Source organism: Camarhynchus parvulus, chromosome 27 (assembly GCF_901933205.1).
Source record: "Camarhynchus parvulus chromosome 27, STF_HiC, whole genome shotgun sequence".
NCBI classification, from domain to species: Eukaryota; Metazoa; Chordata; class Aves; order Passeriformes; family Thraupidae; genus Camarhynchus; species Camarhynchus parvulus.
The window spans coordinates 2461674-2476495 of record NC_044597.1 but is presented as its reverse complement, the minus strand read 5'-3'; the positions used below and the strand labels follow the sequence as shown (position 1 = coordinate 2476495).

Below are 14822 nucleotides of genomic sequence, written 5' to 3'. Positions count from 1 at the left end.
ATTGAAATTCTCCCTTGTGTGGTGTGTAGTAATTAAACTTCAGCATTCTTTCTGCAGGAAATGTTTCTGCTGTGTTGTTCCCACAGATTGTGCTACAAGAACAATTTCAGCCCCATGAACTGTTAACCAATTATGAAGGGATTTTCTCAGTCTGCTTTAACTGAGGATCAAAGACAACCCCCAATTTTTTTTTTTATTGCCAGATATTGTAATTTAGGACACAAAACACCAAGCTTTGGTCAGTCCAACAAATAACAACTCAGACCCATTTAAACTTTTCTGATTTGCCTTACCAATATTCCAACTGCTTTTCTTCCTTAACAAATATATTGCCACAAAATTCCCATATATTTCTCCTGTTCCACTTCCATTTATTTCCTTCACATCAATATCCTATACAAATATCCTCTATATCTATATATATATCTATCTATATCCTCTATATATCTATATATATACTATATATCCTCTATATCCTTTATATATGTGCTCTCTATATATGTGTGTGTATATATATATCTCCTTTATATGTCTGTGCTTCTTGGAGCTAAGGATGTCTGTATACTGCCCAGTAATTCAGAGTGAAATTTTTGAAAATTAACTATTTTTAAACTGCCATCAGCTGCAGATGTGAAGAATCCTTCTGCTATTACTGCTAAATATGTTTATTCTGGCTGATTAGAATGGCTTTTTTGGCCTTTCATACATAAAAGATCTTCTTTTAAACTGCGTAAATGAAATCTGGGTGAATTGTCCTTTAAATGCTGTATTAAGAGCTAGATGTCAAAAATCAGTACAGCTCCACAGAAACCCATATCAATTGCAGTTATCACTTGGGCATGAATTTCTTTACTTATGGGAGGGTTTTGGGGGTTTGTTTGGCCTTTTTTTTGTTTGTTTTGGTTTTAATTTTTTAATTTTTTGTTTCATTTTGCCTTTTTTTTCCCTTTTTTTTTTTTTTTTTTTTAAAGTTTTCTGGACCAGCCTTTCACCAGACTTGTGTGTGAGGTCTCCCTGAAGAGCCAGGTCTAAATAAGTTTTACCATAACTGTCATTTCCCTAAAGACCACCCATAAAAACCATTTGCATGAATACCCTGTGTCATTCTACCTGCACTCTACATATATATTCGAATTTATATTTCCACTTTTTGCAGAGAAACACAAATAAAATCATGATCTTTTGGCATGTCTATACATAACACATACTTCAAAATAATAGTGGTGTTTTTCAGTAAATACAGGCTGATGGCACTGCTGACCAAACCAGAATTACAGATTTGAGGGCTGTGTAGCTTAAAAGTAAATTGGATGTGGGTTGGGTTTATTGCTCACATGCAATCTGCCAGCTCAGCTGTGCTCCAAAGCAGCTGCACACATCCAGTCAAATTAGCAGAAGCTGGTTTTGAAAGTGAGAGTTTTCCCCTAAAACTAGGAGACTTTGGCCCCTTTGGGGTTCCAAAACCCCAAAATAGTAAAGAATCCTTACAGCTTAGACAGAACTCCAAATAGAAGAAAGGGATCTGTCTGAGGGTGTGATGCTTGGATTCTGAAATTATGCCATTTTCCCCCTCAGAATGTCCTATTCACTGTCTCCTGTCAGTGGACAGAAGAATATTTGAATATTTGCATTTATTAACACTTTTCCATTGAATATTTGCATTTATTAGCACTCTTCATTCCACTGCAACTGTAGGTTCAATCGTTATGACTGATTGTGAGCTCTCAACACCATATTAGAGATGTTACTGAAAAAAAAACCAGTTCCAGAGAAAAATATATTTCCCAATGGGCCCATTTTTGATTCCTGGAAGGACTCTGGACACCTCTGATTTAAAGATTAATTTATTTGGAAGCCCATACTAATTGGTGATCAGGCTTAAATACATATTTTCCCTCGAGTCTATATCATTGTTTGTCCTCTTCCTCCCCTGAATAATTTCCTGATTGCACCACTTTTGTTTCTAGACATGCAGAAATTCAACATGAGTGAGAAGTTTCTGGCTTTGAGCTCTACCCTTAATCTGAAGAACAATTTTAGGAGAAAACTATCACTTTTAAAACTTAACTTCTCCTGCTAATTTGACTAGGGGAAAAAAATAAGGCCCTGCAAATAGCAAAACTCTCCAAATGGGGAAGTAATTACCTTAAATTAAGCTTTATTTCTGGTTATAAAAAAACCCCAACAAAACAACAAACCAACAACCACCCAATTCTAAAAGCATGTTGGGCAGGCTGGAAGCATTAGAGTTAAATACTGGCCAGTTTATAGTGAAAGGGAAGGAAAGAGACAGGAGGAAGGAAGGAAGAAGAGATTAGAGAAATTGAGAGATGGAAATAGTCTCAGAGGAGCCACCGTGTCCCAAAACCTCTCCTAAGGGAAGTTTTTACACCAAAGAATCTGGAGGTCTGAATGAAGAATGACATCACTTATTTATTTAGCCAGAGCTGAGCTGTTTTCTTAATTAAAATAACCTCATGCTGCAAGCATTAAATTGTTGGGGGAGTGATAATGATGTCTGTTTAATTTAGGGGCTTGATAACCATGAAATAAATACCCTATCATTGCTCGGTTTGAGAGTATATTTAATTTGCCTGGAAAGCCATGAACTAGAAAGTCTGAGCCTTAGAGTTAGTGCTCCAAACATCCTGGGGTGGGAGTTTAATTTGATGCATGGCTTTGGATTTTTAGCTCACCCAAGGATTTGGGGCTCAGGACTCAGTCAAGGACTTGGGGCTACTTTGAGATGAAAATTATTATATTACCCTTTGAGATGAAAATGATTGTATTACCCTTTGAGATGAAAATGATGATATTATCCCTTGAGATGAAAATGATGATATTACCCTTCTGGACACCAAGAACAGAGCAATGTGTTCTTTCTTCATCAGGAAATTCACAATTTCCATCTGAAGCTGAGTTCCCAAGCGGCATGACAGGCCCACTGGAATCAGCTGTAATCTAAGTAGCCAATATGGGTAAAAAAAAAAATAAAATTATTCACTTTACACACTTACCTGGGGGGGCTAAAATGGATGTTTATGGCTTCAAAAGAACTTGGAGCAGACTTCCAACACCTAAATGGGGTCTAGAGGAAACATGGACAGGCCTCTGCATCAGGGAGCCAGGGGGATGCTTTTAAACTGGAAAAAGGTCAGATTTAGGAAGAAATTCTTTACTGTGAGGGTGGTGAGGCACTGGGAGAGGTTGTCCAGAGAAGCTGTGGCTGCCTCATCCATGAAGTGTTCAATTTATCTGTACACTGCAATGTGGTAAAGGTGAGAGTTTTAAAGGTTCTCTTTGTTTTATAATTAACTTCATAATTAACAGGGCATGTGCTTGATGAGTTCAATTTATCTGTACACTGTAATGTAGTAAAGGTGAGGAGTTTTAAATGTTCTCTTTGTGTTTGTTATACTTTTACTTCATAATTAACAGGGCTGATGAGTTTTACCTCTATTCAGGTTTCACTGATTAGTTTTATTACCCTCTTTTTACAGTAAGAACTTGTTCTCATAGAAGAACACTGAAAACTTTTAGGATTGAAAGAAATAACCAGTTCAGCAGCATCAGAAATGCTTAAGAGAGACAGAAAAATCAGCAATACTTCCTCCCTTTGGTCTTGAGACACTCTGTGTTTGTTCTTCTCTACCCAGATTAAAATTCATTTTGGTGAATAATATAAAAAAATACAGCAAAGCCCCTTATTCCCAATGCAATGAAATGGCAACAAGGCATCATGAGCCTTGTCCGTGGAGCTCTGCTGCTTGACTCTCCAAAATTCAGTGATAAAAACTGTTTCCACAGTTCTGGGAAGAGAAATGTCAATCCCTTGAAAAAACTTGAATTTTCCTTTTGGTGGCTCTAGGACTGGAGGGAGCAGCTGCAGTTTCGTGCAACTAAATGACATTGGCTGCGTGTGCTGCAAGTTCTGCAATTTGTGCTGCCTTGATTTGAAATGCTGAGTTCTTTTAGAAGTTATTTTAGTGTTATTTTAGACGTGGATTTCCATGACTGGCCTGTCAAGGGGAGTTCCAGTTTATCAAATTTCAGGTTCACAGCATGTTCAATCCAAACTCCAGCCGCATATAAGTATGTTTTATGATAGTTGAAGGCTTTTGAGGCTGTTTATTATAGAAAAGTTGTTCTGTGTGCCCATATGCTGCACTAATTTGAGTGAAACAAGTTAATTATAAGTTGATGTCATATGGCTAAAAAAAATACATGTTTATGCCTTGTGTATTTCACAATGCTGATTTTCTCAACCACACTTGCAGAACACACATGGGATGTGTTTTCTGGGCCTTGGACCTCACTGGGTAAAGTCATGCTCTTTATTGTTCAATTTCTAATTAAAAAGATGAACCTTGTGCGAAATCTCCGGGGCCTTGGGATACCAGCAGGATCCTTCTTCTGCTGGTAGGTTTATTTTTCATTTTTCATTTTTAATTTTTTCTTTATTTTTTCATTTCTTATTTTTTCATTTTTATTTTATTACAGCAGGATTCTACTTGCGCCAGAAAAAGAAATGAAGTGAGCACAGTGACTATTTTAAGCCAGTGAGTGCATTGTAGAGAATGTGCCACGGTCTACACAAATTGTTGGAAATAAAAATGGGGTGGAAAAGCAAAGCAGATTTGGAGGAATCATGGATTCTGTCTGAAAGAAGTGATTTGATTTCTTTTCTGGGTAAAAGCAGTGACCTGTTCCTGCTGATACCTCAGCAGCACCTAAACAATGCACAATTATGCTGTTTTATTGCCAAAAATGGCAAGGAAGACATTCATTCTCATTTGAAGAATTTACAATTTACAATTTGAAGAATTTACAATGAAAAATGATCTCATTTAATAATCTAATCTAATCTGTTTATGTAGAAGGAGCACACAGCAGATCACTGTCCATTCTTTGAAAGGAACCAAAAATGTGTAATTTTGTGTAAAAGAGAAACTCAAATTTCCTACAAACCCACAGTTAGGGATGCTTTCTCCTCTGAAATTATGCACACCAATAGTAGAGGTTAAAAAATAGAGGGTGATTGCAAAATTAAAAAAAAAAAGAATAAACAATCCCAAATTCTCTGTCTGGAAAGAACCCACATGGATGTGGTGGTGGAGGAGAATGTGGCATTCCACCTCTGAAACATCCTACATTTTGATTTTTCCAGCTGTTTGCAAAACAATATTTCCAGTTCCTCTCCTGATAACATAAATTGCAGAAGTGCTGGTTGGAGGTGACTGTTTCAGGAGAAAAATTACAGAAAATCAGTAATTTCTGCAGAGTGCTCCTCTCATCCACCTTTAACCTGTGCTAAAACCAGCGAGAAGTCACCAGAAACAGGATGGATTTTGAGAGGAAATACAGCCTAAAAGGATTCTTCACCCTCTGAGATTCTTGTAAAAGCTTTTATGGCTTGCAAAGAATAAATCCTTACATGGTGAGCCAGAAAAATGCAAGATCTGAGTGGCAGTTTGGCAGCAGGAAGCATTGGCACTTTTGGTAGACAAGAACTGTATGGGACAATATGTTTTTTGGGGTAGGAGAAACCTCTTCTAGGTGAAATATCTGGGACAAAGACATTCCTGGTTCACCTGAAGCAGGCCTGATGCTTCTGAACTGCCTGAAACCCAGGATGGGGTCTGAGATGAAGTGGAACAAGTCTCTCTCACTGGCATTGATTACATCCAATATTTAAAAACCAATATTTCACTGACTTTAGATGCTTGAGAGACTGGAAGAGCTTTCCAGAGAACTGGACTGCTTTTCTCACTTCAGCACTGCTTGCAGTGCTCATACTGAATTCTGAAATTTAAGCCTCAAATTCATGAAGGCAAAGGTAAGTTTTGGAAAATGTTGTTGCAGTTGTGACAATGGTTTACTGTGGGTTTTTATGTGTTTTTTTTTTATGGTTTACTTTGGGTTTTTATGCAGGGCTTTATTTTTTTCCCCTAGTCAAATTGGCAGGAGAAGTTAGTTTTAAAAGTGATATTTTCTCCTGAAATTGTTCTTTATGTATCAAGTCATAGTAAGGAAGGACAATTTATATTCTGGTTATCTTGGAAAAGCTGCTCATTTTACATCTGCATTGAAAGACCTGCCTGCCATGTGCAGCACAAGCTCCGTTTTCTCTGATTTTATTGGAAAATGTTTCTTAAAGACTAAATGAAAACGAGCATAGCTCTACAATACTAAAGTGTAAAAAAAGTTTAATTGTTGCTTGGCAGCATTTGCAAAGGGGATTCCACACTTGTTTTCCTTCTTTTTTTTTCCAATGGAAGAAATCTGAAGCAATCAGATTTCAACCAAGATCTCTTGATTGACAGTTCACAGATTTGTTGTTTTCTTTGGTGGCTTTATCCAGTTGTGAACACAGAACCAGGGAATGTCTGAGGGAAGCAGAAATGAGAATATGGAAATAATTCTGAGCTGCTCATGTGCCCAGGAAGAATTTTTCCATGAGAAACATTCTGTACCAGAGCAAAGAGTTCCAGGATGGAGTTTCTTTAGGGGTGTGTAGGTTGGTAGAATTAAGGATCTCAATTTTAATCCCAGAAACTGGACACCCTGACTGTTCTGTGAACCCCTGGCTTTGCAGGAAATCAGCTTTATGCTGTAGCTGGAAATCAATGAGTCTTTCTAGAATTAATCATTGTTTCTACTTTATTAACATTAAAATTAAAAATAACAGACTAATGTTTTTAAAGCAGTATTACTTCTCGTTCTCTACAAGTTAAAACATTGCATAAATAATTTTTCTGGAAAAAAAATAAATACGTAATTCACTCTCTGAAATGATACCTTTTCTCTCTAGGTTCTGGTCCCACATAAAATTACTGAAAAATCTATCAACATTTCAAATTTCCACAGTTTATATTATTTCAGCATAAATTCTACAGGATGTATACAGCATTTGACGATTCACTTTCTAACAATATCCTTTAATGTAAAAACACAAACATTAGTCTGAGTGTTGAGAAGCTAAGTAAAGGAAAGTTGCTGCCAAACTAAAGAAAAAACAAAGCTGCATGTCCTAAAGACTTTTCTAGAGGAATTCGTGATTTAGCAGAGCCTCATTTTTAATGCAGAACCACCACCTCACTCCCAGAGCTTGGTTTGCACAGTTTTACTGCTACAGAGTGTGTGGCCAGATAATCCAAACTCTACAGAACAGAAAATGTAAATGGATGTATCTAAGCTGATATTAAAGTCAAACATGTTCTAGGAAATAAGGAATAATCAGTATATTCTATGTCAGACTATGGATAATGTTAGCTGCTTACAGGACAAACATCAGTGAGCTTATCTGGTTTGAGAGGAGCATCTTGTTCATAAATCTGCTCCACTCCAATTCCAGGAGAATTTTGTTGAACTGTCCCTAAAACAAATCATTGTTCCCAAATCAATATGGTTCTAGTTGCCAGTTTTGAATTTGTCGACCCCATAATCTTTTAATGAAAAGTATGAGATGGATTTGTCACACTCGTACTTCTGTTTTGAGAACATTAATGTCACATTTTGGCTTGAGAGGCAACACCTGGTGCATGAGGACATCTGGCAATGTGTTCATTTCCCAGCAATTCGACTTCATCCGCCAGAACCTGAAATCCCTGCTACCCCAAACTTTCTAGGGCTCCTTCAGAGACTCTCCTGGTGCTTCCCTAACTGCAGCCTTGTCCTGCATCCTGGTCTGGGGAAGGGATCCCAAAATTCTTTTCCCATAAATGAGTGGGATAAAACAAAGTGTGGTTGTCCCCACAACTTCAGTCTCCTCTGCCTCCCTGCTCCTCCAGGACACAGGAGGTCCAGGCCATGGACCTCCTGTCACCCTGATTTTTCTGATTAACTCAATAAATCTAATAGTTTTACATTTAAAATCCAGTGCTAAATGTGTTCTGGTGAACTCAATAATCTAATAATACAATGGTTTTACATTTCAAATCTAATGCTAAATGTTTTCTGGTGAACTCAAGAATTTAATTCTCCCCAGCAATACTGGTTGATTATCCAGGATGCTTGCAGTATTTTTGTTTTACAGGACATAAATAACTGCCCAGTCCTGGCAGCAAGATAAGATGCAATTCTTTGAGCTGCAGGAAGGACAACACAAGTGAGTGACAGCGGCAAACCCGTGAGACTGGGGGAGAAAACTTTAATTTATTTGTCCAGCATGCACATGGAAGGGCCCTTCCCTCCTGAAAAATTTATATTTAAGTTTTTCTAAACCTTCTGATGTTTACATTCTTGCAACAAACTTTCTCACACACTTTCTGTAAATAACTTATTGTTTTGCATTCTTTTCTGGAGGAGGAGAAATTTGACGGACTGTTGGTTTGTCCAGTGTCATTGGAGAGGTGGCGCTGCCACCCTCCAATCCACTGTCACTTTTGGAAATCTATAAATGTTGGAGCCAGAAATTAAAAATTCTCTTTTTGCCTTGAGAGAGCTGCATGTCCGCGTGGTGTTATTTCGTGTCCTATAGTGACAGGTGCCTCCAGCTGCCTTTATCTCATTCTTTATCACCCATAAGTGCTACAATCTGACCCAGTTTTTGCCTATTTGACCCAGCTCAGCAGAAGGAATTGGAACCCTCTGCAGTCAGAACACCATGCTATGACCTCTGAGTGCCTTTTGATGGTTCAGCAAACATCTGGAGCTGCTAGTCCGTGTCATCCAGTGCCACTGTCACATTTTCTGAAAAATCCCTTCACCGGGATTTCTTCTCCTGGGAAGATGAGAAGCCTCAGAGAAAAAAACCCAATATTATCTCATTTGCTTCTCCCTGTTTTGCTGCTTTGGAATTGTTTACCAACAGGTGCGTGTTTGATTGGTTTCATGTGAATTGTTTTTACTTAATGACCAATCACCATCAGCTGTGTCGGACTCTGAGGAATCAGTCACAACTTTTTCATTATCATTCTTATTAAGCCTTCTGGCTGTATCCTTTCTCTTAATTTTAGTATAGCATTCTTTGAATACAATATAATACCATAAAATAATAAATCAGCCTTCCGAGAACATGGGAGCCAGATTCTCATCTCTCACCTCATCCTGGGCACCTCACAAACTCAACAACCCAGAGCCACCTCCTTCCTTCCTCCTTCCTTCCTTCCTTCCTTCCTTCCTAATAGGCATTTTCCAGCTCGTGCTGGTTGGATTTGCCGCTCCTGGCTCTGGCCAGATGCGGCTTCTTGTTCTTCTGGGGCCGGGGAATGTCCCTGCCGAAGTCCTTGAGCTCGGACTGGTTGTGGTAGCGGGTGTAGCGCTTGCACTTGCAGGACGTGGCCGCTCGGAATTTGTAAGTCCGCGTCTCCTGCTGGGGACAGGCCATGAGGACGCGCTGGGTGCGGCTGTGCGCGGGGATGCAGCGGAAATCCAGCGCGTTCTGCCGCCACCACTTGCCGCGGCCGATGGAGTTGGGCAGGAGGTGCGAGGGCTCGCACTGGCCCGAGCACAGCAGCTCCTTCACCGGCTTCAGGCTGCGGCACGGCCCGTCCGTCAGGAACCGCGTGGTGCGAACCTCCCGGCAGCTGAAGGCGGCATCTGCGAACAGGGAACGCGTTACTGCCTGCTGCTCCCTCCCTGCAGCCCTGCTCCTTCATTCCTGTAATCCTTAATTTCTGCTCCCTCCCTGCAGCCCTGCTCCTTCATTCCTGTAATCCTTAATTTCTGCTCCCTCCCTGCAGCCCTGCTCCTTCATTCCTGTAATCCTTAATTTCTGCTCCCTCCCTGCAGCCCTGCTCCTTCATTCCTGCTCCTCCCTTCCTTCAGTCCTGCTTGTGGGTTCCTCTAATCCTTCAACCCTCCTCTTCCCTTCCTTCAGCCCTGTTCTTTCAATCCTGCTCTTCCCTTCCTGTAATCCTTCAGTCATGCTCCTCCCTTCAGTCCTATTCTTTCATTCCTGCTCTTCCCTCCCTTCAGCCCTGCTCCTCACTTCCTGTAATCCTTTAATCCTGCTCTTCCCTTCATTCCTGTAATCCTTCAGTCCTGCTCTTTCAGTCCTGCTCTTCCCTTCAGTCCTGCAATCCTTCATGATGCCTGCTCCTCCCTTCCTTCAGTCCTGCTCCTTCATTCCTGTAATCCTTCATTTCTGAAGGATTGAAGGGAAGGATTCAATCCTTCCCTTCAATCCAGCTCTTCTAATCCTGCTCCTCCCTTCCTTCAGTCCTGCTCCTCCCTTCATTCCTGTTCTTTCAGTTCTGTAATCTTTCAGTCTTGCTCCTCCCTTCAGGCCTGCTCTTTTATTTCTGTAATCCTTTATTCCTGCTCTTCCCTTCAGTCCCACTCTTTCATTCCTGTAATCCTTTATTCCTGTCATCCTTCAATCCTGCTCCTTCCTTCAGTCCTGCTCCTTCATTCCTGTAATCCTTCAATCCTGCTCTTCCTTTCAGTCCTGTTCTTTCAGTCCTGCTCTTCCCTTCAGTTCTGCTCTTTCATTCCTGTAATCCTTCAATCCTGCTCTTTCCTTCATTCCTGCTCTTCCCTTCATTCTGGGCTCTTTCCCTGCCAGCTTTGAGAAAGCACCCAAACCCAAACCCAAGCCCTAACCCAAATCCCCCCATGCCCTGGCTGCCTGAGCTGTCAGTGGGAAGGAGCATTTTGGGGTAATAAAGATGTTTTTAAGAGTTTATTTTACTTCTCACTATCCTCCTCTGATCTGTTAGTAATAAAGTCATTTTGTACCTCTAAGCCAAGCCTGTTTTGCCCTTGGAGTGTTTTTCTCCTGGTCCTTATCTCAAACCTCCAAACCCCCAGCTCAGTTTCTCTCACTCTCTTACCAAGTGCTTTAATCTGACAGATTTTGTTGTTGTTGATTTTGCTCTCCTCTGCCCAGCTGTGGCAGGGGAGGGTGAGTGAGTGGCTTTTGTGGGTGCCTGGTGTTGGGCCAGTGTCAAACCACAGCAGCTCCTGCAGCAGATCTCTCTCTGAGCTAGACTTGACCAGCAGATTTGCAGGAGAAATACCCCAAAAAGCTCACTCATGCAGCTCCTGACTATTCAGCTACTCCAGTTTAAAAACCCTTGAATAACAAAGTACAAATTGGTGAATAAAATGCACCAGGTACATTTCATGTCAGCGCTGTGCAGGGGGAAATGGAGCAGCTGGGAATTTTTGGCAATATTCTCCTGGCTCCATTTAACTGTGGGCAACACCTTCCTCCACTGCTCTAGTTTAACTTTATTTACTTCAACTCTATTTACTCCAGATTTTTTTTTCAGCAAAGAAGAGTGTTTCTGAAGTGATTTTTTAGCTTGCGTGATGTGTTCCAGGTTAGAGAAATCCCAGGTAACAACAGCACTAAGGAATTCCCACTATTCAGGCAGCAGCTATTCCAAATTTCCTGTTCTCTCTGGTAATTCCACATGTCCCACACAGCTCCCCTGAGAGAGCTAAAGGCACCTTCTGGCTATTAGGAACCTTACAGATTTTTTCCTCTCCTTTTTCTCAATGGATAACTCTAGGCAAATGAAGCATTAGAAAAGACAAGATTTCTTAGCATTAAGTATTTAGAAATTTTCCAGTTGCAGGAACATAATTTTTCCCAAAAGTGGCTCCTTTCCCTTGGTTAATTGACTTGTTGGGAAGACACAGAATTTGATTTTTAAGTGTTTATCAAATAACTTCATCTAGAAGTTATTAATCTACATTAGTTATTCATCTACATTAATGTTCTTAGTCAAAAGGACAAAAAAGACATTTAATTCAGGAACACTGTTTGTGGTGGAAGCCTTCAAAGGTCAGCTCAGAATAGGCTGTGTCTGTTAGGCCAATTCTGCTCACTGTGTACAAGGTTTAGTTCAGCAAAAAAGAATTCTGACCCTGAATTATTAGTGACACAACGGTATTTGTACAGAGATTTTAATTTTAGGTTTTCCTATGAAATACAGAAACAGGATTTTCAGTGCTCAGATTTATATTTGTCAAAGTACAGCTAGCAAGATTTCTTTTTTTTTTTTAGATTTTGAAGGATTGCATTAATGGAATTAAGCAATCCTTGCCAGCTGTGACAAAAATACTGGCAACTGAACCCCACATACACTTCAGTCTAACACTCCCAAGCTCCCTAAGCAGCTAAGAAAATGTCTGTCTGTAAATAAATAAATGAGTGGAATAAGGTGCATTATACCTCCATATTGCACAGGCAGTTAAATATCCAGGCACTTGCCTCAGCTCTATATGTGATATTATCTGCATTTATGTCCTGTGAGTGTGCAGGTGCAAAATCCCTCATGGTCCGGTGCATATGTTCCAGGTCTGGCCACTTTGGATCATCATTTTGATTCTTTATGTTAAAAATGCCAAAATAAGTATACAAGACCATTGTGTATCCTAAACAACTGCCCAGTGTCCTTCAGTCTTTGATTTCTTAACTTACTGTGCTTTCCACTTTGAAAAATATGCACAAATCAGTGGGGCAGGTTCCCAGCTGATGGCAGAGCAGCAGGAAGCTAGAAAATGAAGGTATTGAGATGAGACAAAAAACCCAACCTGCTCTGCCTGGGAGGAACTCAGTGCTCTCCCTCTTAGGAATATGAGAAACTTTTAAGGCCACACTCTCAAAAGCATTACTTTAAAAAAATTTCTTTTAAAATATTGTTAACCCTCTGGTTTTAAAGACCCTAAAGACAGCTGCAGCAGAAATTCCCAATCGCCTTCAAGCTGTCCCCAGAAAAAGGAGGCTGGCTGAGATCTGCAATGCACAACAGTGGAAATTCTAAGTTTGATCTGTGCCTGTGCTGCTCTGTGCTTTGTGCTGTGTGTCTGGAGGAGCAAAGTTGCTCTATTTTCCAGCGGAAAGCTTTTTTAAAGCTACCTTTCTCTGTTTGGGGTTAGCTTTCCATCTCCTGTCTCTCCTCAGAAGGCTGGTGGTGTCTTGCATCACTGCTAAAGTTAGACACTTGGTCAAGTGACAATGGATCTTGGAGCATTTTTGGCTGCTGGAACCTGGCTGAAGATCTGTCAGTGAGCAGCACATTTCTCTCATTTAGCTGAGCACAACCTCAATGTGCCACTTCTCGTGTGATCTTAGCCACAGCTGGTGTGGATGTTCCTAAATATTACGAATTTCTATTATTGTCTCCACTGTCAACCCTTCCTCCAACCTAATATTAAAGGGGGAAAGACAATTTGTGACATTTCCTCACAAAACACAGAGAAGTGTTAAGTGATATCTACAGGTATTTGTTTTTATCTACAGGTATTAATTTCTGCAGGTTTGATGTTTTGGAGTTGTCTGCAGAGTAGCAATGTTCAACAGAGAGCTGATATTTGCATCAGTAAACTCCAATATATTCTTCCTAATGTTTATATTCATACTTCTTCAACAGCAGATGTAAATCCCTGTCACTTAAAGCAGCTGGGCCACACCTAAAGTGTTAATAAACAAACATAGATGATCACAAGTTTTCTTTTACAAATTGCTATGATCCAAACAGAAATAATGATATTTTTCTTACCACTGAGGTCTGGAGTTTGTTGTATGTGTCTTCCTCCATGTTTTGCCTGGTTCATGGTGTTGTTGTTGCTGAAAGTCGGCTCCATTGGTGTTTCTGGATTTTCAGTGATCTCAGGAATGATTTCTGTAGCATCATTTTTAAACACCTGCCAGCCTTGCACAGAGTGAAGTGTGATTTGTGTCAGGACGCAGACAGCACACACAGCCCAAGGGATCTGCATGGTCACAGATCAGCTTTTCAGCACCCTGACAGCCTCAGATCCTGGGCAAAGGCACATTATTCCCCTTTTTAAAATCCCTTTTAGAACCAAGCCAGCCAATGACTATACAAAGTGGGAAGGGCCAGACAACTCATTCATCTCAGCTTTTGTCAGTGTGAAATAAAATGGGTGTGTGGGGGTGGGTTAGTGACAATATTTTACAACTGTTATGCAAAAACTTCTCTTATCTACCTCATTTTTGAGCCTGGCAACAAAAGGTGATAGACAAGACTACAATGAATTGCAACCTGCCAAGCCTTTCTGCAGTTTTGCTCTAACAATGGTGTAATTAAAACCTGCTTCTGCCTCCATCCATATTTGAAACTTTGTCTTTTTAAAGGTTTTTCAGACTTTTGACATTTTGCTGTTGTTATTCAGCAAATTCCCTCTTCCCTTTGCTCAATGTATAAAGTGAGTAAATCTAGAAAGTGTAGCTCAGTAATTCTGCTTTTCAGTCTCTGCAGGGAAATTATTAGGGTTTTTTCCTCTCCATAACAAGGAGTTTTTTTTTCCCTCGCTTTTCCATAACAAGGAGCTCTACATTTTGTTTCATGTTCTTCTAAGCATCATTTTGCTTACTTACATGTAGTAAATCTATTTTTGGCTTGGAGCTGAACTGAACAAGTCGTGAAGGACTCCAAGTCCTGAAGGAGCAGGAACTAAAGAAGGATTTTGGTATTATTTTGGTCAGACAGGAATAGCACCATGTGTGGGTTCTCTCCAAGAGAGCCTTGTCCAAAGTGACATCAGAGAGAGTAGCAGAAAAGCAGAACAGAGCTGAGTGCTGGCAATCACTGAGTCCTTGCTGCCTCTTTATTCCCTTGTTTAAATACTTTCAGAATTGGATGTATCCACCAAAGTTCAGTTTCTGTTAATTTTTCATGTAATATTTCCAAAATATTGTTGTCAGTGCAGGCCCACTAGAGAGAATCTCATTTAGAGTGATCAACTGTCACATAAAACATAAAAATCTTCTTGATGCAGCTTCTCCCAAGCACTTCAACAATCTGTATTAACTCTTATATATGAACTGTTATTAACTATTATATTTATCTGTATAACCCACATGAAGAAATAATACCAAAACAATTTCTGAATGAAGAAAACAG

The 14822-nt window shown here is 40.0% G+C and overlaps 1 protein-coding gene across 1 annotated transcript; it reads right to left on the bottom strand.

The window, feature by feature from the left end:
• Positions 1–9121: 9121 nt before the first annotated feature.
• SOST (sclerostin) lies at positions 9122–13674 on the bottom strand. Its single transcript, XM_030966301.1, has 2 exons — positions 13455–13674; positions 9122–9540 (listed from the first exon to the last, which is right to left on the bottom strand). The coding sequence occupies exons 1-2, from the start codon at positions 13672–13674 to the stop codon at positions 9122–9124; spliced, it is 639 nt and encodes a 212-aa protein (XP_030822161.1).
• Positions 13675–14822: the final 1148 nt, after the last annotated feature.